This window comes from Leptodactylus fuscus, chromosome 1 (genome assembly GCF_031893055.1).
Source record: "Leptodactylus fuscus isolate aLepFus1 chromosome 1, aLepFus1.hap2, whole genome shotgun sequence".
NCBI classification, from domain to species: Eukaryota; Metazoa; Chordata; class Amphibia; order Anura; family Leptodactylidae; genus Leptodactylus; species Leptodactylus fuscus.
The window spans coordinates 338,373,746-338,400,974 of NC_134265.1; the positions used below are offsets into that span (position 1 = coordinate 338,373,746).

At 44.3% G+C, this 27,229-nt stretch overlaps 1 protein-coding gene across 5 annotated transcripts in view; it reads right to left on the reverse strand.

Annotated features, from left to right (window-relative positions):
• The window catches only part of RBM47 (RNA binding motif protein 47), a 112,085-nt gene that overhangs the window by 15,805 nt on the left and 69,051 nt on the right, over positions 1-27,229 (reverse strand). For 3 of the 5 annotated variants that reach the window (XM_075261392.1, XM_075261391.1, XM_075261388.1), the window contains exon 3: positions 179-1,341. In XM_075261392.1, coding sequence (XP_075117493.1) covers positions 179-1,310 — 1,132 coding nt within the window. In that variant the 5' untranslated portion in view covers positions 1,311-1,341. Of the gene's footprint in view, positions 1-178; positions 1,342-10,704; positions 10,871-27,229 lie in introns of those variants that run through there. The other 2 variants (XM_075261390.1, XM_075261389.1) reach the window with 2 other exon arrangements.

Consider the following 27,229-nt stretch of genomic DNA (forward strand, 5'->3'; position numbering starts at 1 on the left):
AAAACGCCTTTAAGCACAGGCCATTGTAGCCATTGCAAAGTGATGTGAACAGGGCCTTAGTGCTATATATTATACACATAGTGAAAAAATAAAATAAAAAAAACTACTTGCCAGGGGATAAAATATTGATACCTTCACTTTCTATTTAGATAGACACATAAATGTTACTGCTACCAACCTTTCACGAAGTAATCTCTGTTTGGACCAATCAATGCATTATATGGGTATCCGTAATAGGCTAGTGTGTAGGGGTCACAGGAGTAAACATAATTCTGCTGAGTGACTTCAGTGGTGGTGGTCGTGGCTGGTGCGCCTCCTTTAGCAGCTTTCTGGTAACGCGTATACTGTTCCTTATCAACAGGTTTGGCCAAAGTGACCTCGATACAAGATCCTTCCAGTTCTGTCCCATTGAGGTTTCTCATGGCCAGGACTGCATCATCTCGGCTGGTAAAATGAACAAACGCATAATCGCGGATTTTCTTGACGCGCTCAACACACCCGGGGTTGTACTGGCCAAAAATCTTTTTAATTGTATCCTCAGCCGTTTCAATCATCAGGTTCCTGACATAAAGAATTTTTACAGTCTCCATGACATCTTCGTCAACATCAATCTCCGGTTCTGCCCAGTCGACAGCAATCTGGTGGCCCCAAAGTTGGATTCTTCCGGGCATCAGTTTTCTTCTTGCCATAGCAGCAGCTCTGTGGCTTTCATATTCGACAAATGCAAAGCCTCGGTTTTTCATCTTATCAGCAGCACTAGCATAGACAATGACATCTAAAACCCCTTCTGTGACTTTGGAGATTTCTTCCAAGATCTCCTCTCTCTTCTTCATCTTCGGAATGCCCCCAATAAAAAGTCGGCAGTTATCTACACTGCAGCACACACCTAAAAGCCTTCCGGGCCTTATTTCATAGTTGTTAAGTTCTCTGACGGCCCTCTTGGCCTCATGCTTTTGAGTGTACATGACGAAAGCGTAGCCGCGGTTCTTCCCGTCAAAGTCCATCATTAGACGCATTTCATAGATTCTACCTACGCTTTCAAAGACTGGCACGAGTTCATCCTCATATACATCACGGGGTATTTTCCCCACAAACACTTCACAACCACGTGGTGGGTGAAGCCCTTCCCAACCTGGTGGTGGACCTCCATATTTCCTCTGTCCGTTCTCTTGGACCATTGCATAACCTGTACGTTCCATGAGCGCAATGAGAGCAGCTTCATTTGGTGCACCGGCGACTCCCTCTGTGATCTTTGATGTCATGTTAGTAGAATCGTTACTCATCATGGCAAGCGAATCCTCTGCTGTCATTATGCCAAAGTCATACAGTACTTGCTGAAACCTATTGAAGAAGAAGAGTGGTGAAGAATTAATAGGACGAAAAGAAAATAATAGCGTTTAGAATAAATTTTTTCCCTCCTTTGGTCGAAAAACGACTTCCCAGAGCAAATTAGTCATGAAAAAACTTGGCCAAAATAGGAAAAATATATGAAGAAACAGAAGCTACTCTGGAAGTGAGACACTCCTTATCATGCAGCGACTTGCACAACACAAGGCAGAAACCCTTCACCCAATGGTTAGGAAATACATAGACTTTTCAATTCATTCTTACTAATACTAAAACCAGAATGGGAAATGCAATGAGAAAATTTTCCATCACGTTTAGATTTGTATCGTAAAGCGAGAAGAATATATGTACAGATCCTACACAATGTATCAGATGTCAATGACACAAAGACTCCAGCATGTGTATCCTAGTTCTCGCGACTTGTCATACAGCTAAGCAGCCCATACACATGAGATGATTGTTAGGGAGCCTTCACACGGAGTATACACTCCGCTCATTCTGAACGTAAAACACATTCAGAATGAGCGCGTAAAAACCAGATCCCATTGACTTGTATGGGTGCCGGCATACGAGCGCTCCCCATTGAAATCAATGGGAGGCTTTTTTCCCTATTGCTTTCAATGTGATACGCTCGAATGCCGGCACCCATTCAAGTCAGTGGGAGCTGGTTTTACGCGCTCATTCTGAATGTGTTTTACGCTCATTGTATACTCCGTGTCAAGGCTCCCTTAGGTGAACCTGCTGACCTTGTGGAGACCGGCCAACCATCCGTTGTGTATGGGTAGATATGCAATGTCACTTCATACAAGGAAGGAATGTTGGAAAAAAATTGTATACAGGCTTCCTCTAAAACATGACCTCATGACCTATATGTGTGAATACACCTACGCACACTTGCATCTTCCCTAACCACAGTAATGTTGTATTTTATATACTTGAAGAAGACCTGCTCCCTCTCCTGGCATGTCTGTTTTACTAAATCACACCCCATTCCCTTTTTGTGACAATCCTATTTACCCTAGTTACACTCATGCCTCAACATTACAAAGCCTATCTAATATGGAACATGTCACCGCTTATGACATATACTGGTAAGTACTTGTACTCCTGATAACACAACACTTATGGAACACCTTTACCTAGAACTCTGTGCATTGCTCTTCCTCTGCTACTCCTCCTAGTAATTGAATTTATGAATATTTTGACAGCTAGGTGTTACCAGTGGCGGGATGTCCCTGTACAGTCTGACACTGTCCACATCAGTTCTGCCAGTGCCGAACCCTGTAGCAACATATCCCTTTAAGGAGTTTTATAGGCACAAATCATGTTGACCTGTCCACAGGGTGCTATCCAACACCCGGACCCCACATAGATCAGCTGTTACAGCAGCCTACGGGTAGTGGACGGAAAGTGCATGCAGCACTACTCCTTTTCTAGTAATAGTAACAGCGCACCAGCCCTATCAACTGCATATCTGTGCTTCATAAGAACTGCAGCCCCTCCTCTATTACTTAGTGGTGCTGCCCATTCACTAGCAGGCTTCAGCACAGGCTGTTAGAGCAGGGTATTTGTGCATGGTCCAGGTGAAGGTCTCCAGTAGATCACATACCGATGAACTCTTCTATGTAAGTCTTCTATATGAAAACTCGATTTAGGGATAGAAAACCCCTTTAACAAACAGAATGATAAACCCAGTTGTCAATTTAATCATACATTACTAAGAGGAATAATAGAGATACAGGACAACACTGAGTTATAAGATGATTACAGAGGAATACAAGTATTTACTAAGATACGGCAGGAGCGGTGACAGATCCTCTCTAATAAACATGTTCCAAATTAGATAGACTTGTAATGGTGAGTCATGAGTGTAACTGGGGTGATGGAGTTGTCACAGCAGGATGGAGAATATGTTTAATCTATGCTATGTATGTCACCCTGTGATACTCCGTCGTCACCATCTATGCCATTTACTAGTGTTATCAGTAGTCACATCTAGATTATGCAAAGTGTAAGTAAAACAAAGCTGCAACATCTAGGAAGCAGCACTGTGACTGTAAACTGCATCCCCATACTCATGTGAACAGTGCAAATATATAGGGAGGAAAAATAAACCGTGGACATATAACAGAGGCTGCCACTCCAGCTACTGAGAAACTATAACTCACAGCATGCTCTGTTCACTTCTATGGGAGCTCCAAGAACAACAGAGCATGTGTGCATTTCAGTGCTAAAGTGTCAAAGGTTGCTAACCCCTTGCGTTCAGCTGTAGTAATGTGGCATGGCCACTACACAGTGTACAGAGCACCCATCTCTGTCCACTATATAGTTGTCAAGAACAGCTGGTTTATGGGGTTGCTGGACTGATCTGATATTGATGACCTATCCTAAGCATAGGTCATAAGTATCAAAAATCTCTAAAGCCAGCAAAGCCCCTTTAAATCTGTTTCCATTTTAAAAAAAAAAAGCCCAAAACATTTTGCATCTTAGACAGAAGCAGAAAAACAAACTTGTCTTATTGTTGTCGATCTTGTATTTGCTGCTATGGTTCTTCATCCCAGGAATCTGCTATTCTTGGGGAATCTCTGTAATCTCCTCGATCTAGATTCCTGCATAAATGCATGTGGCTGATCTGGAGCAGGCGCTGGACATACTGGTTCTACAAGCTTCAGGGGACAATTATACCTTAATTTGTTTATCCCAATGACGTTGTCATGGTGAATGCCACATCATCTAAGTGCCAACGGAAAAACCAAGAAGACCAAATGTTGGTGACCCTTAAGTATACTGTGGTCTACAGGGAACTGCAGCAGTCTCTACTGCTCCGATACATGGTCATGGTCTTAGACATCCTATCCTTAACCAATATCCTAGTAATAACGAATGATACCCTGTCTCATAAATAGTCAAAAACTATGAATGACCCCAAAGTTGACAATCTAGTGGCAAACATTCTATTCATTCTATTGAAGAAAACTTCAGTCCATCTCTTTGGCTGCTTATGATAAATATTACATTTTATTCCTAATATAATATTCAGCAGTGAGATAGACTTTGCGATTAGAGTCCCCCATGCTTCAATCTATGCACAATTCAGATGTTAACACAACCTACCTGGACTTAAAAATGAATGACCTCTCTTATGGACCAGATTGGTGGGTGCCCAAGTATTGGTACCTCCAATGCTCAACTGTTAGAAAGGGCTATAGTGCCTGGGTGGGCACCCTGGTCTCTACAAATATGAGGCACAGTGCCATACATTGCGTACCATCCATGCCTGGTATTGCAGCTCAATCTCATTTACGTGAACGAATTGGAGCGGTCGAAATGCCATTGGCACAAGCAGGAAGCCTGAGCGCCATATCCCCTTTTCTTAATGGCATGAGTACCTGTCGTCCCAGAGATTGTATACTGGGAACCCATCCTAAGGATAGATCACCAATATTTAAGTCATGGAAAGATTTAAGCCCATCTTTCCTCTAACAGATGATGTCAAGGTAAAGTAGGATATTGTTGGATTTCTGCACGCCTGATGTTCTTGCCATCAACGGTGTCTGGTACTGGCTTGTTCCCTTTCCCATTCAGAGCTCAGGGTGAGTCAAGAATGCATCTTATGGAGGGTTGAAAGGTATGACTATCGACTGAATGTTCTGACCGCTTTCTAGTACATTTGGCCAGCTTAAAGGACAACTTAATGATATTGGAGAGACTCAATTAAAACCTAATATGTATGTGGTCTTCCAACTGTCCCTCAAAATCTTAGGAGAAAGGAGAAAGTATGTCGGATTTCTACATACCCAATTCTTTGCGCACTCACACATGTTACTGCCATACGAGTCCAGTGACTCCTTATTTGTATCTCCCTATTATATTACACTGAGCACTATTGATGGTCAACAGCTACTGCATGTGTATGGTCAACAGTGGATTTCCCCCAAGACCCACAATAAGACTTTTTGGATCATAGCCTTATCCATAAAGGACTTGCTTTGCACTAAAGAGTTTCCTGGACTTTTATATGTTGTTATCATATTGAAGTGAATGGATAAGAAGAACAGTATTATCTCAGGCCCCTGCACAGTATACCTAAGGAAGGTTTATCATTATAAAGGTCCCAGAAAACCCCTTTAAGGATGGGGGAAACTCAGGCTACTTGGAACTTGCTGCGATCAACAAAACCCCCTAAGATATATGTATATACCACATCGCAGATATCCAATATATAAACCGCCACTCCTTCTCCATACATACTCTAAGGTTACATTTGGTGGCGATGACCAGATCAGCATCTTCGGGTTATATTTGCCTCAAGTCACTTTTGTTGCCACAAACAGTCATGTAGTAAACACTATGGACATATTGTCCATAGGGTAATCCGTTTACGGCTTGTACTCCTGTTTTCCTGCCCATAAATAACCTCATTTATTATAGAAGCAGAGGCCCACAAGCACGTTCCTATTGAGGCAAATCTCTCAACCTCTTCACCCTGAGGCACAATGTACCAGGTCAGACTGGATTTTCCTCATTGACCCTGATTAAAATCTAGGGTTACGGCACCTTCTCATGCTAATGGACATTTTCTAATTACAGGTCACATTTTAGATTTTTCCTTTTAGAACAACTGGTAGGGAGCAATAGTAAATTACATCAGAAAAAAAAATCCTATAATCCGGAAAGTCCAGTAATCTGGCACTAGTGCGCAGGTTTTAGGCAGGTGGGGAAAAGATCCTTTCAGAAATACAAGGGTTAATAGTTTATTTCTGTCCATTAACAAAATGAAGTGAATGAAGAAAAGAGAAATCTAAATTTCATCAATATTTGGTGTGATTTTTGCCCTCTGGAGGAGGAGACCTGGAGGTGATGATACGGCCCCCACAGAGCCCTGATCTCACCATCATCCAGTCTGTCTGGGATTACATGAAGGATTGGAGCAAGCCTACATTTACAGAAGATCTGGGCTTAGTTCTCCAAGATGGCGGGAACAACCTCCCTGCCGAGTTCCTTCAAAACCTATCTGCAAGTGTATCTAGAAGAACTGATGGAAGGCAAAGGAGGGTCACACCAAATATTGATGGGATTTAGATTTCTGTTTTGTTCATTCACTTTATCTTGTTAATTGACAAAAATAAACTATTAACCCTTCTATTTTTTAAAGTATTTTTACTTTGCACCATCTTGTCCATACCTGTCTAAACTTCAATAGCAGCCCCTGGTCCCCATACTGTAACGTGTCCCATGTGTCAAGCATAAAGAGAGGTTCCAATATTTTCCAATACAATTCAACATATACCATATATACTCGAGTATAAGCCGACCCGATTATAAGCCGAGGCCCCTAATTTTACCACAAAAAACTGGGAAAACTTATTGACTCGAGTATAAGCCGAGGGGGGGAAATGCAGCAGCTACTGGAAAATTTCATAAATTAAAATGGTCGGAGTTTTTGGGTGCAGTTGATGCTGGGGAAGGGGAGGGGGTGTTTTGGTTGTCTGTCTGCCCCTTCCCTGAGCTTGAGGACTGAGGGGTTTTTTTTCCCCCCACTTGGAATTCAGCCTGGCTGAATATAGGGGATCTGCGGTGCTCCTATTAACCCCTTCCTGACGGAACAGGAGCACTGCAGATCCCCTATATTCAGTAGACACAGGGATACCTAATGTGTTTGTGTGTCACTGTCATTTTCTACTTCTATATGTATGTAACATTGTAAAAGAAACCTGTAGCTACCTAGTGCGTCACCATATAAGACTCATGTATGCAAAATTGAGAGTGTATAAGACTTCATGAACAAGACCAAGTGTGCAATCCAAGTGTCTTTGTGATGTTCTGGTCCAATATATTTTAAGTCAGGTCTGTCAGAATGGACAGGAAGACACATCCTACAAAACACTGTGTGCATGAAGACTATGGCAAGGCGCACCACTGTGGCAGAGATTTTCACGCCTCGCCACCACGCATAGTTCGCCCTATTAATAAAGCAAAATGAATAAACCAGCTCCAAAGTATTTAACTTAACAATTTGTGCAGCTTTAATGTCAAGTCAGGAATTTGGTGGCGTTTCTTATTAAGTCTTGGTGTTGTTTTCTTGCTCAGGTCTTATCCCTAGCAGTAAATGCTCTCAGATCTGACCTTTTCTGCATACATATGTGTTGCTCTGCAGAAAGCTTGGCTGCCTTTGAAGTTACTTATTAATCCCAAGTACCAATGACTGACTTGTACAAATCAAGCATTTCACCGGCTGCTGATTTCAGGGTAGGGGGTGGGAGCGGGGGGACGACAATCTTCATATCTGTATTTCTGTCGGATCGGCAGAATGAAGCTGCAAAGTGCAGCAATTCAAAAGTGACCTCTGATCCGAAATGTTTGTATAACCTTTTTATAGAAATTGTGAAATAAAGGTTTACAGTGATTGTTAAGGCTTACATGAACTGTCACCGACTTCTGCACAGGGTTAATGTCATAAACATATTCCAATGTTTAACTAGGGTTTAGGGCGAAGTGAGGAGATCTTTGCACCTTGCATGATTTGGCTAAATTTATTACATGCAATCATATGTGTCTAAATAGTACAATAATAGACAAGGTGGAATAGGGCGACCCTTCAGGAACAACTGCTATAGGTCGATGCGCTTCTTCCTAACATAAATATTAGGGCTGCAAGACCCTGGTCCGGGTCTCATAGCTCTACTAAACTCAGCTCCCTATAGGAGTCTAAGGAAATCTGACTTTGGTTTACTAAGACCATGAGGCGTCCATGTGTTATGTCCCAAATACAAACACTACAATGTCTTTTCTACCCTATAGTTCATAGATAGCTAAAAATACCGATGACCTATATTATGGATCCAAACCCAGTAACACATCAGATATTCTCAACAGTCTATAGAGAACGGAGCAGGAAGCAGAATGGGAGCTGGTTTGCAATAACTTGGTCTGGTCCCCTCTCCGCTGCCTGTTCCATTCTATAAGCTGTTGAGAATAGCTGATCAGTGAGAGTGCTGGGTTTTGGACCCCCACTGATCTGACATGGATGACACAGCCTTAGCCCAGGGCTTTTAAAGGGATTTTATAACATTTGTTGATTTTCCTGCCCGCCATGCACCCATGCGACTGCTGCAGCCAATTACTACCTTAGTGGCGTTGTTTCATACATGACATCATCAGCACTTAGTGATGTCTGCAGCCATCGTGTGGATGTATGGGTAACCAACCAACACCTACAAAACTGTCCAATTGGCCATTCTGGAACAGCAGGGGATTTATCAGATAAGTAATTGCTTGCAACAACCTAATTGATCAACTGAGTGAGGGGGCTGCAGAGCTCAGCACAGGGCTCTACTCACTGTATACCAGGCACAGGTCTGTACATAGTGCATTGCCACTCAGGCCATTCACTAGAATGGGACTGATGACTGATGGACTTGACTCACAGTCTCAACAGGCCACGGTGCTCATGTGACTGCCATGGCACCTTCAACCAGCTAACTGACGGAGGTGCCAGGAGTCTGCCCACTACCAAAATCAAAATTACAGCATGGTGAAAGTAACTCCTGTCATACTCCAGTTAAAGGTTTTTTTTTTCACTGAACAAGTTTTTTTTTTGCTATTAGGGTCCTCCAACAATAAGCCTATTATATCACCTACCACTGCTGGGACCCCCATGTGTCATCTTTTTGGGTATTCAGTAGCAAGTGTCGAGTTCCCCTACTGCACCATTGCAGGCGAAATAAAGAAATGCATTAAAATCAATATGTAACACTATTAATAAAATATTTTTATAATGTTTTTATGGTCGTAACATAGCGCTTGCCTTACTGCACTAAAGCCAAAGAACAAGTGTCTACAATCTGCCGAGAGGCTCAGAGAGACAGACAACAAACATCTAACAGTCCGAAATGATAGGGGAGCCATATATTGGGATTAGACCCAGGAACAATGCCTACATTGTCCCCTCTTAACCCTTTCAATGAAAAGACAGGTAAGAAACTCCCGCACAGCACAAACCATTGTTCATCCTTTCAACTGACTCCACTGCAAAGAAAGCCCAAAGTATTTACCACTTGATGGATTTAGCCAAATTAAGTTAGAATTGAAACCAATTACTAGATTAGAAAGTTTACTCCACCTTAGATTAGAGGAACCTCCTATCAGGTACATTATCTTATCTGTTGTTAAGTGCTACACCAACACCATATAAAACAACGCCATAGACAAACATGTACCGGTCACTCCCCAGGTAACATTTTCTATTAAACTGCTTTATAATTTCATATCTACCCCGTATGACTAAAACTACTTGTATAGTGGTTATGGCAGGAATCGCAACGTAGTCAGGCGTTTCCCAATTGTGTAGGCAGTTTTGTACGTACCCTATGACCAGCATTTCTTAAGACGTTTCCTTAATAAAGTTCACTTAGTTTAGTATCATTTGTCATATAACCACAAGTTTACATTCATCTACTACATTTCTAGGATTTGCGCCACTTACAGTAATGGTGGTGATAGAGGTTTCGATCACTGGGCCCAAAAGCAAATACATCATTTTGAGGTCATAGTCAGACGAATTTTATTATTATTCTGATCTTAGTTAAATGTTTGCAGACGAACGTCCAGATATCATTGGGACTCGATCGTGACGCCATTGCCGACTTTTATCCCCTATATCTCCCCAGCCGAACGTCAGCCTGACCGCTGATGACTAATATAAAAATCAGCTGCAAATCATATTTGCAAACCAACCATTCCAGACCAAACAGTCCATTCAAATTGTCTGAATTCCAGAACGCCCACCATTGTCCACCATGGCATTAACATGTCACCTGCTGAGCAAGTTATATAGGACAACCGATGACCACTGTATGCATAGTATTACTACACAGGCCCTGCTATAGACCCGAGCCGCTCATTGCAGTAAGCTAGGATATTTTCAAAGGCGTTAAAGGTCATCCAAACACCGCAAACCCATTTTACCAATTCTACAAGTAAATCGAAAAACCTACTTCGTAGGCATAGAGGAGACGCCATGATGAAAACGCTCCTTGTCCTTGATCTACGTAATAACCATTATAATTCCTAAATGTCACATAAGTTTAGCATCGCCGTGTTCTTGGCAGTCTACCATGATCATAATTATAATAAAGTAGATATAATCTGCGTGTAAATCCCAAAAGAAAAGTTTACACGATACGTCATTAATCTTGATAAATCTACATACGGAATATAAACGGATTACGTTAAATTTGCACAACATCGACCTTTAGGGCCACTATAATTATGTATTAATAGACCCGCCAACTATCGCTTTTTACTAATACAATGTAAAATGAGGGTTGTAGATGAAAAGAAAATAAGACAACTTACAGCAGACAAGCTTTTCCATACCTCTCAAGCCTTGCTGACAGGTCAGTAGTACAGAACGCCTCTGCTGGAGGAGTCACTCTCAGTCACAGGATTTTTAGCTCATGCATATGTTTATTGGTCAGCAGCAAAGGGCCATTTACATTCCTTGGAAGGTATTTGCTAAGGGCACCTGAAATGAGTTGTGGTAGGTGTGGTCGACAAGGAGAAGGCGTAACTTACATCTCCCAGATGCTAGACAGCTTGAGATCACCTTCGCCATCAACGTACGGCTCGCACTCATTCTGTTTTGTTATTTTTGCCATAACAAGAAATTGAGGCACAAGCATGAAATTTCCCAAAGAGCTTGGAATTTAGTATAAATATACCCTTTCAAGGTACAGCGACAGTCAGCAGGGAAGTGATTTCAGTACAAACAACTTCACCCTAGGACAAGGCGTTGTGCAAACAGTGTAACCTAGCAGATAAGATAAAGCGGCCAATGAGGTGGCGGCACACTGAAAATACACTGTATGTGCAGGTGTAATATAGGGGACTGCGACAGAAGCAAACCCTGCAGTCAAGATGTGTGCATAATGTCCAGGGTACAAATACTGTCCAGGAACCCTCACCCGAGCGTCATGTCAACATCTAATGCTGGGTTCACAGGTTTCCAGTCTTTGGGTCCAGAAAATGGAAACCCAATCCACTTAAAAAGAGGTTAGCCACTGTGAGAAGGTGACAGGCAGAGTGCTGGAGTCACAATATATAGATTCCGGACCTATGTGTGGTCCAGGGTGGGTCTTGAGTAGGCCTCGGCCCCAGGTGTAGGTCCTAGGCTTGTTACTGGCCCGTAAAAGACTGCAGAGCCTGCACTTCAGGGCAGATCCTGGGAGTGAGTGGAGGTGCCTGGGTCTGCCCTCGAGAGCTGAGTTTTGGTAAGACCAAACTGGGACTTTGTTTGATCATGTGGCCGGAAGTAAGCCACACTTACAGTTAGGCTTATATTATTTTAGTTAGCGCTCGGACGAGCAGGAGTTTTGTTTTCCCTTTTGCCTGAAGTTAAAGCTGTATTTTATTTTGCTTATTTCGTGCATGACCTGAAGGTTTATTTATTTTGCTGTTTTTACTAAAAGCAGATTTTGTGTCCCTGTCTCTGACTGGATGGGTCCGCACCATTGCTGCTACCGAGCTACCTTTCCCACACCATGTAAACCCGCGAATAATGGGTTTTGCCGTCTAAAAAACGCGGAGAGAAAAGTCCTGCTTGCAGATACACAACATGTGCACAAGGGGATCCGGATTAAAAATATAAGATATTCAAGATGATATGTCACTTGTGACTACAAAAGAAAGTGGAGCTGTCCACAGGTTCACTATCAGTGGACGTATACAAAATCTATATACTCAACAAAGAGTTCCGTAGCTATAGGGAATGCAATGATAATAGCCACTACTAGACCCAGAGGGGCCCCAAAGATCTCTCTGCCGCATACGTAAAATATGCAACTATTCTAAATAACACAAGGTAGGGGCCCGGATTCTACAGATTCTACATTGGGGCCCGGGAGCTTTAAGTTACACCTCTGTGTATAAATGCTTTTCCTGGTAGTAGGTTCCTCATATACTTTATATAGTTACTGCATTTCACTATAATTGAGTTAACCTACTAGTTCAATGCAGGCGAGCTGCATCCTATAAGAAGACTATTTGCAGCCTAACTGGGTTGGGCAGAATCCATCTATTAACTTTCTACATATACATGACCTACCTGTACCACTGGCCTAGATGTCAGTCCATCACGTTGCAACTCATTTTTGGAACCTGACCATAAACATAAGATATAATTTGGCCAACCTGACTTTTGCAATGTTGGCTAACCATCACCTAAAAATTGTACACGAACAACCATGCACAGTGGCCAATTTCAGACACATTGACTACCTTAGAATAGGATGGAATGGCTTTCTATTTATTGCACTGACCACTTAGTCTGCCAAAAACAGATCCACCACATTGGATGTTTTTGGCTTGCTGTTGGCCTGAGAATATCAGTGTTTGACATGTTCGGCGTTTTTTAGCCAACTAGTAATATGCAACTAAACTGCCCCCCCTGATCGGGCAATGCTTATGGTGGGATTCTTTGTATGATCCTCAATTGGAAGGAGACATGGTAACCGAAATCTAGCGAGTATGGCCGGCTTTAATTTTGTGAAATCTGCTAAGATTACCAGCAAATGCTACCAAATAAGCTTGATCTGCCAATGGTCTGCAGATAATGATCTCATGTGTATGGAAAGTTGTTGGATTGTTGGATGGACCTTACCATTGTAGCTTCTCTCATTGCCACTTTCTGCATATAATACAGTAATGAATTCATAAAATTTCATCCAAAAATATGGATCACTTAAGTGCACAATATTTGTAGATATCATATACAACCAGATCACTCTTCATACAAGAAAGGTCCTCCATAGTAAAATCAGACTATTACACAACCACCATAAGGTCTATGGACGCAATAAGTAAAAGTAAACAGCACACCTACCCAAGACTAGAAGAGAAACAAACATCAAGGAGCTCCAATGGAAACTCTCTCTCTGAGTCTCCAATTTGTCACTTCAGCGGGCACAGCAACCAACCAGCGGGGGACAGAGATGGGGATGGGATATGCCCCATGATTAATAGTTGGGAGCCCCACTGAGAGCACACAAAAACAAACATGGGCAACAGCGGGGAAAGCCAAGCAGATGGAAGGATTGTTATTTGTTTTACTATGGAGCTGTTTGTTACCTCTCCCATAGAAGACCTTACTCTATGACTACACACAGATACAATATTTGCTCAGAATACTATAAGTGGGGATTTCTAACAATAATTGTTACATTTATAGTAGGAGGACACAAAATCTATAAGAAATGCATTAGACCGTTTTCAATCTTGACTAGTTGTTTATAGTTTGTGTTAGATCTAGCAAAATGGTAGGTACATGTCTATGCAACCAATAAATTCGGTTTATTACATGGCCTATGGAAAAACTACAGTACCCGACACAGCCCATGGACGAACGTGGTGATGTTTGTGGGAGGAAGCAGTCATGTTTTTCTAACCTTATACAAATCCTTTAACTATGGTAATGTGTATCCTTTTAATTCCTTTTGAGGTTTTATTTGATCGTTGTATATACACTACATTAAAGGGTTCATTTTTATTTATTTATTGTGCTTACTTATATAGCGCCATCCTATTCCACAGCGCTTTACAGATATTGTCAGTCACTGTCCCATATAGGGATCACAATCTACATTCCCTATCAGTATGTCTTTGGTGTGTGGGAGGAAACCCACGCAAACGTGGGGAGAACATACAAACTCCTTGCAGATGTTGCCCTTGGCAGGATTTGAACCTAGGACTCCAGCGCTGCAAGGCTGCAGTGCTAATCACTGAGCCACCGTGCTGCTCTTAAGTTACGTATAGTTAACCTATTGTTATAACAGGCTATCAATAGCTGACCGGTGTCGGTCTGACACTTGGGATCAGCTGCTCAATGTGGCTGTGGCTAGAGATGAGCGAACAGTGTTCTATCGAACTCATGTTCGATCGGATATTAGGCTGTTCGGCATGTTCGAATCGAATCGAACACCGCGTGGTAAAGTGCGCCATTACTCGATTCCCCTCCCACCTTCCCTGGCGCCTTTTTTGCTCCAATAACAGCGCAGGGTAGGTGGGACAGGAACTACGACACCGGTGACGTTGAAAAAAGTAGGCAAAACCCATTGGCTGCCGAAAACATGTGACCTCTAATTTAAAAGAACAGCGCCGCCCAGGTTCGCGTCATTCTGAGCTTGCAATTCACCGAGGACGGAGGTTTCCGTCCAGTTAGCTAGGGCTTAGATTCTGGGTAGGCAGGGACAGGCTAGGATAGGAAGGAGAAGACAACCACAACAGCTCTTGTAAGAGCTAAATTCCAGGGAGAAGCTTGTCAGTGTAACGTGGCACTGACGGGCTCAATCTCCGCAACCCAGCTTTCCCAGGATCCTGAATGGAATACACTGTCAGTGTATTCCCGTATACCCGATATATACCCCCGATACCCGTTCCAACGGTGTGCCCCCCCACCTTCACCCCAGAAATACCCTGCAAGTCCCCTAGCAATAGAATTGGGGCTATATACACCCACTATTTTTGCTACTGCCATATAGTGCCATTGTCTCACTGGGAATTCAAAGAATATATTGGGCTTACATATAACTTCAATTCCAGGGAGAAGCTTGTCAGTGTAACGTGGCACTGACGGGCTCAATCGCCGCAACCCAGCTTTCCCAGGATCCTGAATGGAACACACTGACAGTGTATTCCCGTATACCCCATATATACACCCCAAATCACCGTTCCAACGGTGTGCCCCCCCACCTTCACCTCAGAAATACCCTGCAAGTCCCCTAGCAATAGAATTGGGGCTATATACACCCACAATTTTTGCTACTGGTATATAGTGCCATTGTCTGACTGGGAATTCAAAGAGTATATTGGGGTTATGTGCACCCACAATTTTTGCTACTGGTATATAGTGCCATTGTCTCACTGGTAATTCAAAGAATATATTGGGGTTACGTGCACCCACAATTTTTGCTACTGGTATATAGTGCCATTGTCTGACTGGGAATTCAAAGAATATATTGGGGTTATGTGCACCCACAATTTTTGCTACTGGTATATAGTGCCATTGTCTCACTGGTAATTCAAAGAATATATTGGGGTTATGTGCACCCACAATTTTTGCTACTGGTATATAGTGCCATTGTCTGACTGGGAATTCAAAGAATATATGGGGGTTACGTGCACCCACAATTTTTGCTACTGCTATACAGTGCCATTGTCTGACTGGGAATTCAAAGAATATATTGGGGTTATGTGCACCCACAATTTTTACTACTGGTATACAGTGCCATTGTCTCACTGGTAATTCAAAGAATATATTGGGGTTATGTGCACCCACAATTTTTGCTACTGGTATACAGTGCCATTGTCTCACTGGGAATTCAAAGAATATATGGGGGTTACGTGCACCCACAATTTTTGCTACTGGTATATAGTGCCATTGTCTGACTGGGAATTCAAAGAATATATTGGGGTTATGTGCACCCACAATTTTTACTACTGGTATACAGTGCCATTGTCTCACTGGTAATTCAAAGAATATATTGGGGTTATGTGCACCCACAATTTTTGCTACTGGTATATAGTGCCAGTGTCTGACTGGGAATTCAAAGAATATATTGGGGTTATGTGCACCCACAATTTTTACTACTGGTATACAGTGCCATTGTCTCACTGGTAATTCAAAGAATATATTGGGGTTATGTGCACCCACAATTTTTGCTACTGGTATATAGTGCCATTGTCTGACTGGGAATTCAAAGAATATATGGGGGTTACGTGCACCCACAATTTTTGCTACTGCTATACAGTGCCATTGTCTCACTGGGAATTCAAAGAATATATTGGGGTTATGTGCACCCACAATTTTTACTACTGGTATACAGTGCCATTGTCTCACTGGGAATTCAAAGAATATATGGGGGTTACGTGCACCCACAATTTTTACTACTGGTATACAGTGCCATTGTCTGACTGGGAATTCAAAGAATATATTGGGGTTACGTGCACCCACAATTTTTACTACTGGTATACAGTGCCATTGTCTCACTGGTAATTCAAAGAATATATTGGGGTTACGTGCACCCACAATTTTTGCTACTGGTATATAGTGCCATTGTCTGACTGGGAATTCAAAGAATATATTGGGGTTATGTGCACCCACAATTTTTACTACTGGTATACAGTGCCATTGTCTCACTGGTAATTCAAAGAATATATTGGGGTTATGTGCACCCACAATTTTTGCTACTGGTATATAGTGCCATTGTCTGACTGGGAATTCAAAGAATATATGGGGGTTACGTGCACCCACAATTTTTGCTACTGCTATACAGTGCCATTGTCTCACTGGGAATTCAAAGAATATATTGGGGTTACGTGCACCCACAATTTTTACTACTGGTATACAGTGCCATTGTCTGACTGGGAATTCAAAGAATATATTGGGGTTACGTGCACCCACAATTTTTACTACAGGTATACAGTGCCATTGTCTCACTGGTAATTCAAAGAATATATTGGGGTTATGTGCACCCACAATTTTTGCTACTGGTATACAGTGCCATTGTCTGACTGGGAATTCAAAGAATATATTGGGGTTATGTGCACCCACAATTTTTACTACTGGTATACAGTGCCATTGTCTCACTGGTAATTCAAAGAATATATTGGGGTTATGTGCACCCACAATTTTTGCTACTGGTATATAGTGCCATTGTCTGACTGGGAATTCAAAGAATATATTGGGGTTATGTGCACCCACAATTTTTACTACTGGTATACAGTGCCATTGTCTCACTGGTAATTCAAAGAATATATTGGGGTTATGTGCACCCACAATTTTTGCTACTGGTATATAGTGCCATTGTCTGACTGGGAATTCAAAGAATATATGGGGGTTACGTGCACCCACAATTTTTGCTACTGCTATACAGTGCCATTGTCTCACTGGGAATTCAAAGAATATATTGGGGTTACGTGCACCCACAATTTTTGCTACTGGTATACAGTGCCATTGTCTGACTGGGAATTCAAAGAATATATTGGGGTTATGTGCACCCACAATTTTTGCTACTGCTATACAGTGCCATTGTCTCACTGGGAATTCAAAGAATATATTGGGGTTATGTGCACCCACAATTTTTGCTACTGGTAGATAGTGCCATTGTCTCACTGGGAATTCCACAAATAATTTGGGGATTCATTCACCCTACATCTCAGGCTCTTGCCATATTCACCCAGGTTGTCAGTGCTGCACCAGCTCGTTCCCAGACAGCTCGGCCCGAAAAACACGTTACCTATATAGAGGATTTGGACAATGAAGACAACATGTTCTAAATCTAATGTCTGCACCTTCTCCAGAATTAAAATAAAGGCAGCGTTTAACTTTCAAATAGCACTGCACAAAGGAAGAGCTTATCAGCTTGTCTCATGACATGCTACTGAAAAGTGTCATTTGTGTATCTTAATGTAAATATAGTTGTGTAAGCTTTTTGGGTTTTAGGCACTGCCAAGTTATTTATTACCACCCGCTCCCTAATAATGATGATGACGCCAAAGTCACTGTGGGTGTTCAGAGCTCACAGCTTTGGGTGACATTTGTCTTGCTCTCTGTCGGTACCAGCTGTCTTTTTGGATACCGTAAAGTTATGTTGACTTTATTAACAGCTATAGAAGCTTTAGCCAGGTTGTGACGGTGTGTAACCCTAACAACACTAAGTGGGATACACATTAATAGTCAGTCTATGTACGCTAAACGTATCACTGAAGTAATTTTTTTTCCCTCTCCCCTAATATAAGAAAGGAACAGACATTAGACCTAGACCGGGGTTCGAGGCTTGTAAAAATCCAGTATTATTTGTTCTTCATGATGTGAAATATGTGTTGAAAAGCAACCCAAGATGAAGTCAGCCATGTGTGCCAGTATGTTACTTGGCATGCCTTTGCTGGCCCCAACTGTAAGGGTCACTCTCCATTTCCTCCATTTTCCACTCCCCTTCACACCATTTGTGGTGAAGCAATGGGATGCACTGAAGTGCACCCTCTAGCCTCGTGTGGGATAGGGACATCAGATGCCACTCCAACCCCCTCGTCTTCCTCCGCCAGCCAACGGTGCGAAGATGAGAGGAGTGTGCTCTGAATGTTTTCTGCCTAGCAGAGGCTAGTTCTCACTTACGAAAATGGCCCCACTTTGACCTGTATATCAGGCACAATGGTGTAGGTTTCAAAGAAACATGGCACCAACAAGTTGGAAAACGTGGGCCATGCGTGGACCGTGTTTGAGTCTGGCAAGCTCCAGATCTGCTACCAGGTTCCAGCCATTATCACAGGCGCAAAAATGCCAGGCCCCAGGTGTAGCAGGGAAAAAAAATGCCATCTCAGCCAGGATGGCATCCCTGACCTCGGAGGCACTGTGCTGTCTGTCCCCCAAGCTGATCAGTTTCAGCACCGCCTGCTGACATCTCCCCATGCCAGTGTTACAGTGTTTTCTGCTAGTAGCTGGGGTGGAGGTTGCAGCTTCGTAGGGTTTCAGTCTACTCCTGCCATGAATTTTGGCCTGGGAGAGGAGATAGGCCACCCCAGTTTGCACCCGGGGAACAGACTCCACCACATTCACCCTGCCTGTCATTAAAGATAAGCACTGCAGCATCCCTGACCACAGGCGCTTGTCCATGTGTCGGTGGTCAAGTGGACCTTGCAGCAAAGCGCAGAGCTCTGGGCCCGACTGATGTTATGGGACACATGCAGGCGCAAGGCAGAGACAGCACACCAAGAGAAGTAGTAACGGCTAGGCCCAGCATAGGGAGGTGCCCCAGCTGCCATCTGCTGACGGAAGGCCTGGGTCTCCAGAAGCATAAACAAACACCAACATCTCCAGGGCCAGCAGTTTATCGATGAGGCTGTTAAAGGCTTGGGCATGGGGGTGGGTTGTGTTGTACTTCTGCCTGCAATGAAAAGCTTGGGAAATGTGGAGTGGCTGGGAAGAGGCGCATGATGGTGCAGGCCAAAAGGGCGCATGAGGGTGAACTCCCCAATGTGTCAGAGATAGGTGTGTAGGTGTCCTTGCATCATATACTTGCACCATATTTGGCTTTGGAAGTTAATTTTGTGCCAAAAAGTGGTTAAGACAGCGATCCCTCAGCTACTCCCGTTACACTGTCTATTGAAGTTACCATCTGTGGAAGTGGACCACCATTTCTAAGATCCCAAAGGAAGCAGGCAAGAGATGTGCAGTTCAGAAAAAAAGATGAGAAAATAAGTGTAGGCTGTAGAGCACAGAGGGATCGGAGAGGACAGAGCTGGTGTCGGCCAGGTATTCCCACAACATGCGCCTATACTTGTCCCTCCTGGTGACACTAGGCCCCTGAGTGGCAGTAATTTGTCCAGGGGGGCCATTAACGTGTTCCAGACCTAGGAATAAGTCTTCCAACAGGGTAGAGTTTTGCATGCCTTTGCTTCTACCCACTGTTTTTGCTGCTTAGCTTCCCTCCACATCTACACTGCTTTCACCCCTAAACATCACCCCAGTTTATGCCTTTGCTTCTACCCTTTTTTTTTGTTGAATTAGCTTCCCTCCACATCTACACTGCTTTAGCCCCTAAACATCACCCCAGTTTATGCCTTTGCTTCTACCCTTTTTTTTCTGTTGAATTAGCTTCCCTCCACATCTACACTGCTTTAGCCCCTAAACATCACCCCAGTTTATGCCTTTGCTTCTACCCAGGATTTTTGTTGATTTAGCTTCCCTCTACATCTACACTGCTTTAGCCCCTAGACATCACCCCTGTCCATGTGGGGTCGGTGGCCTCGTCATCCACCAACTCCTCTTCCAATTGCGCACTGCCCCCTTACTGCAAACCGCACATGACCACAGCTTGCCTTGATGGCAACTGTGTCTCATGATCCCCACTTAGGTCCAGACAAGTCGGTGGCGGGTCCAAAACCCCAAAATTGGAAGGAAATGGCAGATGCTGCAGTATTTCTAACACCTGTTCCTGGTGCTCGGGCCTGGTCTGTGTTGTACCCTGCACCCTGCTTAACGCAGCTGCCATATCCGAAGTTGTGCTGAGCGCATGCTAATGTTTCGTGTCCAGTGCAATGGATGGGATGGGATTTCACATAAGTCTGCCACCCACGGCCACTCATGGTTGAGCAACTGAGGGAGTTGACTTTGACGAACCCGAGGGTTTTGGAGTTGGAACTACATCAAAGGTCTGTGCTGCTCACACACTCTGCTCAACACATGATATGTTTAGTGCCAGCAGTGTGGAGACGTCGCACAACAGCCGTTGTTCCAGCAGGTACAGGCGTTGTAGGAGTGCATAGAGGCTAGCAGCGGCAACTATAGACTTTAAAAACTATCCGCACAAGCGCCACACTTTCACCAGTAGCTCAGGAACATTGGGGTAACTTTTTCAAAAGATTAGCAGCAATGAGTTAAAAACGTGGCCCAGGCATGGAATATGTTGCAGGCTGCCAAGCTACAGAGCCAATCCCAGGTTACGGCCATTATCACACATGACAACATGCCTGGGCCCAGGTGCAGTGGCAAAAACCACATTGCCGTCTCATCGAGGATGGCATGACTCACTTTGTAGGCAGTGTGCTGTCTGGCCCCCAAGCTGATGAGCTTCAGCACGGCCCGCTGACGTCTCCCCACACCAGTGTTGCAGCGTTTCCAGCTCGTAGCTGGGGTCAATTTAACAGCGGAGGAGGGTGGTGTTTCAGCCCTCCTCCCAGGAATGTTTTGTGGGGAGACAAGTCAGGAAAATTCTTGAAACGGGAGAGTTTTGCATCTTTGCCCTTGCTGCCTATGGACATCCCTTTGCCTCTAGCCACCATTTTCCCTGCTTTGCTTGCCTCCACATCCACACTGCTTTTGCCCCTAGACATCACCCCAGTCCATGCCTTAGCTTGTACCCCCAGTTTTTCCTGCTTAGCTTGCCTCCACATCCACACTGCTTTTGTCCCTAGACATCACCCCAGTCCATGCCTTAGCTTGTACCCCCAGTTTTTCCTGCTTAGCTTGCCTCCACATCCACACTGCTTTTGCCCCTAGACATCATCCCTATCCATGCCTCTGCCCCTAGCCATAACTCTGCCACCCCTGGAAACTCATGGTGCAGAAACTTTGGTTGCTGACTTTGAGGAACCCTTGGGTTTTGTAGATGGAACTCCATCAAAGGTCTGTGCAGCTCACACACCCTGCTCAAGATATGGTATTGTAGGGTTTCAGCGTGTGTGAATGACGGACAACAGCCTGTGTTTGGACAGATGTAGGCCTTGCTAGAGTGTTTTTAGGCTAGCAGCGACTCCTGTGCACTTGCAAAAGTGGGCGCACAAGCGCCGCATTTTCAACAGTAGCTTCGGTACATTTGGGTATGTTTTTAAAAAACTTTGCACCACTAGGTTAGACGTGGGCCAAACATGGAACGTGTTGGAGGCTGGCAAGCTCCAGAGCCGCTACCAGGTTCCAGCCATTATCACAGGCGTAAAAATGCCAGGCCCCAGGTGTAGCAGGGAAAAAAAAATGCCATCTCAGCCAGGATGGCATCCCTGACCTCGGAGGCACTGTGCTGTCTGTCCCCCAAGCTGATCAGTTTCAGCACGGCCTGCTGACATCTCCCCATGCCAGTGTTACAGTGTTTTCCGCTAGTAGCTGGGGTGGAGGTTGCAGCTTCGTAGGGTTTCAGTCTACTCCTGCCATGAATTTTGGCCAGGGAGAGGAGATAGGCCAACCCAGTTTGTACCCGGGGAACAGACTCCACCACATTCACCCTGCCTGTCATTAAAGATAAGCACTGCAGCATCCCTGACCACAGGCGCTTGTCCATGTGTCGGTGGTCAAGTGGACCTTGCAGCAAAGCGCGGAACTAAGGGCCCACCTGATGTTGAGTGACACGTGCTGGTGCAAGGCGGGGACGCCACACCGGGAGAAGTTGAGACGGCTAGGGACGGCATAGTGAGGTGCCACAGTTGCCATCAGGTCCGGGAAGGCGGGAGTTTCAACAAGCCGGAACGCCAACCTCTCCTGGGCCAGCAGTTTAGCGATGTTGGCGTTCTAGGCTTGCGTGGGTGGGTGGTTAGCGGTGTATTTCTGCCGGCGCTCCAATGTCTGAGAGATGGTGGGTTGTTGTAAAGAAGCGCCTGATGGTGCCTTTGATGGTGCAGGAGAAGGAGATAAGACAGAAACAGGGGAGGATGAGGGAGAAGTCAACAAAGTGGCGGAGGCAGATGAAGTGATGTCCTGGCTCGTCCTCTGGAGTGCATCGCCAGCACTGTGAGCAGAGGCAGTGGCATGAACGGCGGGCGACGTTTGTCCTGCCGTTGCTGCCTGCCACTGATTCCATTGCTTGGATTCCAAATGACGGTGCATTGAAGTGGTGGACAGGTTGCTCTTCTCAGGGCCCCTACTCGATTTCGAGAGGCAAATTGTGTAGACGACACTATATCTGTCCTCGGCGCATTCCTTGAAAAAACTCTACACCTTCAAGAAACGTGCCCTCGATGGGGGAGTTTTTCTGGGCTGGGTACAAAAGGGAACATCTTCGGACATTCCGGGTCTGGCCTGGCTTCGGCAAAGCAGCTGACCTCTGTCTCTGGACATGTCTCTGCCTCTAGCTACCCTTTTTGGTGCTGCACCTGCCTCAACATCCACACTACTTTCCCAGCTTGACATCTGCCTTGTCCAGGTGGGGTCGGTGTCCTCGTCGTCCACCACCTCCTCTTCCAACTCCTGTCTCGCCTCCTCCTCCTGCACAATGCGCATGTCAACTGGCTGCCCTGACAGCAACTGCGTCTCATCGTCGTCGATGAGGGTGGGTTGCTGGTCATCCGCCACCAAATCGACCGGAGATGGAATGGAGGAGACTCTAGTGTTTGAGCATCTGGACACAGATACTCGTCTGTTAGGTCCGTGGAATCGCGAAATGGAGGGGCAGGTTGCGGTACAGTCAAAGGAAGGGAGAACAGCTCTGGGGAGCAGGGACAGTTGGGGTTATTGTTCTGGGAAGATTGGGAATTTTGGGTGGAAGGAGGACAAGACTGTTGGGTAAGAGGAGGTAGAGGCTGCCTGGCTGGTGGACAATGTGCTTTAAGCATTATCCGACAGCCATTGCAAGACCTGTTCCTGGTTCTCGGGCCTACTAATCTTTGTACCATTCAGCCTAGTTAATGTGGAACTTTTGTGCAAAGCGCAGAACTTAGGGCCCGCCTGATGTTAAGGGACACACGCTGGTACAAGGCTCAACTCACCCTAAGTGCCAAAAACACTGCTGGTGCAAGGCTCTACTCATGCCAAGGGCCTCAATCTCTGCTGGTAGCTCAGCTTAAGGTCCTGTAACTTTGTTTGGAAGGGCTCATGTTAAGGGCTAGAAAAGTGAATTTTGGAAGGTCTTACCACATCACACACACACACACACACACACACACACACTCAAAATGACAGTTAAGGGTGAGGGCTTTTGGAATTCCCATTGCCTATTCCATTTGTGGTTGTCATGGGGAACGTGATTTAAAGGGGTGGTTGTTACTGTTTGTTGAGCTTAAATTGGGGTTTGTGTCCATCCATTTGGGGAGTAAAGAAGGTTTCCAGGTATTTTCCCACTTTGATAGAGGTTTTTTTGAATGTGGAAAGTGTGTAGTTGTTAGGCAGTGATGTTGGGGTAATAGAGGGTCTTTGGTGTGTTAGATGCCCCCAGACATGCTTCCCCTGCTGTCCCAGTGTCATTCCAGAGGTGTTGGCATCATTTCCTGGGTTGTCATAGTGGACTTGGTGACCCTCCAGACACGGATTTGGGTTTCCCCCTTAACGAGTATCTGTTCCCCATAGACTATAATGGGGTTCGAAACCCGTTCGAACACACGAACATTGAGCGGCTGTTCGAATCGAATTTCGAACCTCGAACATTTTAGTGTTCGCTCATCTCTAGCTGTGGCACTTGGGTAGGACACTTCTGCAAGGCCCTGCACTGCCTAAGGAAAGGGCCATGGACTAAAGGGCGTGGGAGATGCAGTTTTGTTTTGAAATTGGTGACATTTATAAACAAAAAAATTGGGGAGGAGGAGTATAAAATACTGTGAGGGGTCTTAGGCCTGTGTCTTACCCTCAGCATCTGTGTGAGGAACACCCACCTTACAGGGCCCTTTTATAGATCTTATCTCCCCTGGTATTTTTCGTTTTTTCTCGTTTTTTTCAGGTTCCTTCCCTGTTGGCGGGAGTCAATGCCCAAAGATGGAGGAAATCGAGGTTGTTCATACCGGCTGATCCACAGCGGGGCAATCTGGCAGGAGAAAGAACATCTACATGGAATAGATTTGGGCATGGCCTTATGTGTATTTTTGGTTATTTTTGTTTTAGCAATTCATGTTCTTTGGTTGATTGTTAAATTACGTTGGTCAATAAACTGGGGCCAACCCCACGTTTACCCACATTTAGGTCTCTGTTGTTATTATTAATACAATGGTAATATAAGGGGTTTAATCATAACTAATAGAGATGAGTGAGTAGGTATTCGAATGAATACTACGGTATTCTAAATACTCGTACTCGATCAAGTACTACTTGCTATTCGAATGTAAAAGTTCGATGCAGAACCAGCATTGATTGGCCGAATGCTATACAGTCATCCAATCAACGCTGGTTCTTCTCCTACCTTTAGAAGTCTTCTCCGTGCAGCTTCCCCGCGGCGTCTTGCGGCTCTGAATTCACTCTGCCAGGCATCGGGCCTGGTCAGAGCCAACTGCGCATGCCCGTTTGTAGTGCGGACATGCGCAGTCGGCTCTGCCCAGGCCCGATGCCTGGCAGAGTGAATTCAGAGCCGCAAGACGCCGCGGGGAAGCTGCACGAAGAAGACTTCTCGGAGGATCCAGCCCGACCCTCACTCGTGGACTTGGTAAGTATAATTTGATCGAACGTTGCCTACCCCTGAAACGAGCATTTTCCCCCATAGAGTATAATAGGGTTCGATATTCGATTCGAGTAGTCGAACATTGAGAGGCTACTCGAAACGAATATCGAACCTCGGACATTTTAGTGTTCGCTCATCTCTAATAACTAAGTCACCAAGAGGTCTATAGGGGTTCAGAAGTCCATTCAGTCTGCTTCACAGGCCTTGTGACGCCACATTCATCAGCCTGTTTGCAGCTCAGTCCCATCAAATGTGTGGATGGGATTCACTAGTTCTGGCCCATTTTCTTTTCTTTTATTGTTTTTTGACCAAATGTGGACATTTGCATAAGAGAGGTGAGATGGATTTCTTCTTTTTTTTTTGTATTCGTTTTACGTTTGGATCCAGATTTACAGACTATAAGGTGCTTTCCTACAATTATGGCTGGCTTCTGGCTTTGTGGTTTGTATAATGATTGTAATACAATTATTCAGACACTTAGTAAGAATACATTCTCGGGCACGACATGTTCACATAACTTTAAGTAAACAAAAATGCTGAACTGCAGTAGTAAAATATTCCTTAGGAATAAAGGCTCGCTGTCCGGGGTATCGAATAGACTAAATGTGGCAGCACAAGGATGTCCTATGGGTTATATCCAGGGCGCACAGGCTGTCTATTGCTATTGTAGCACCTTCCTGACAACACTTTATTATTAAAGACCACGAGGTATAACATTGGCCCTCAGATTTATACAGTCATGTGCATGACACCTTAGGCATCGCAACCATTTGGCCCATGTGAATAAAACAGAGGTGAGCAGATGTAGGCAAGCTCAATGTCAGATGGCGTGGTGTAAAGCACAACATCACACACTTTACTCTGGAGCAGTGGAAATGTGTTCTGTGGATTGAGGAATCACAGTTATGTATCTGCCAGTTTGATGGACAAGTGTGGGTTTGGCAGATGCCAGGAGAACATTACCTGCCTGATGGCATTGTTCCAGATGTAAGGTTTGGTGGAGGAGGGATAATGCCATAGTGTTGTTTTTCTGGGATCGGCCAAGGCCCATTAGTACTAGTCAACTATTTTAGGATAGCAAGAAATTTTAGACAATAGTATGCTTCTAACTTTGTGGGAATATTTTCGGAAAGACTCTTTTCTATTCCAGCTTGACTGTGCCCAATGCACAATGCACAATGCAAGGTCCATAAAGACATGGTTGGGGAGTTTGGTGTCAAAGAACAGAGCTCTGACTTCAATCCTATCAGACATCTTTGGGATGAACTAGAATGGAGATTGTGAGCCTCATCCAACATTACAAATACTCTACTGGATGAATGAGGAAAAAACTGTCCCTAAAACACTCAAAAAGTCCTCAGATACAAAGGGGGCCATCTCCATATTAGTGCTTATGAATCTACAATGAGACATCGATAAAACTCCCCCAGTTGTCATGTGTAGGTGTCCCAATACATTTGTCTATCCAGTGTACCTTATCCATAAGCACTCTGGCCTTTCTGTCTGCTTTGTTGGTTTCTGGCAGCCAAATATTTCAATTATCGTATATACTCGAGTATAAACTGAGGTTTTCAGCACAGTTTTTGTGCTAAAAAAGCCCCCCTCGGCTTATACTCGAGTCAGCAAAAAAAAAATTATTATTATTATTGTTTATTTTATTATTTTTTTTAGGAGGGGGGGGTCTATGACCAGCCGCAATATCAATGTATAGACTCTCCCATAAAATAGTGAGAAAAAAGAAGCTTTAAAAAAAATAAAAAAAAGTTGTAAATCCCTCCTTTCCCTGGAATACATACAAACGTAGAAAAACACATTAGGTATCCCTGTGTCTACTGAATATAGGGGATCTGCAGTGCTCCTGTTCCGTCTGGAAGGGGTTAATAGTAGCACTGCAGATACTCTATATATTCAGCCAGGCTGAATTCCAAGTGGGGGGGAAAAAAAAACAGTTCTCAAGCTCAGGGAAGGGGCAGACAGAC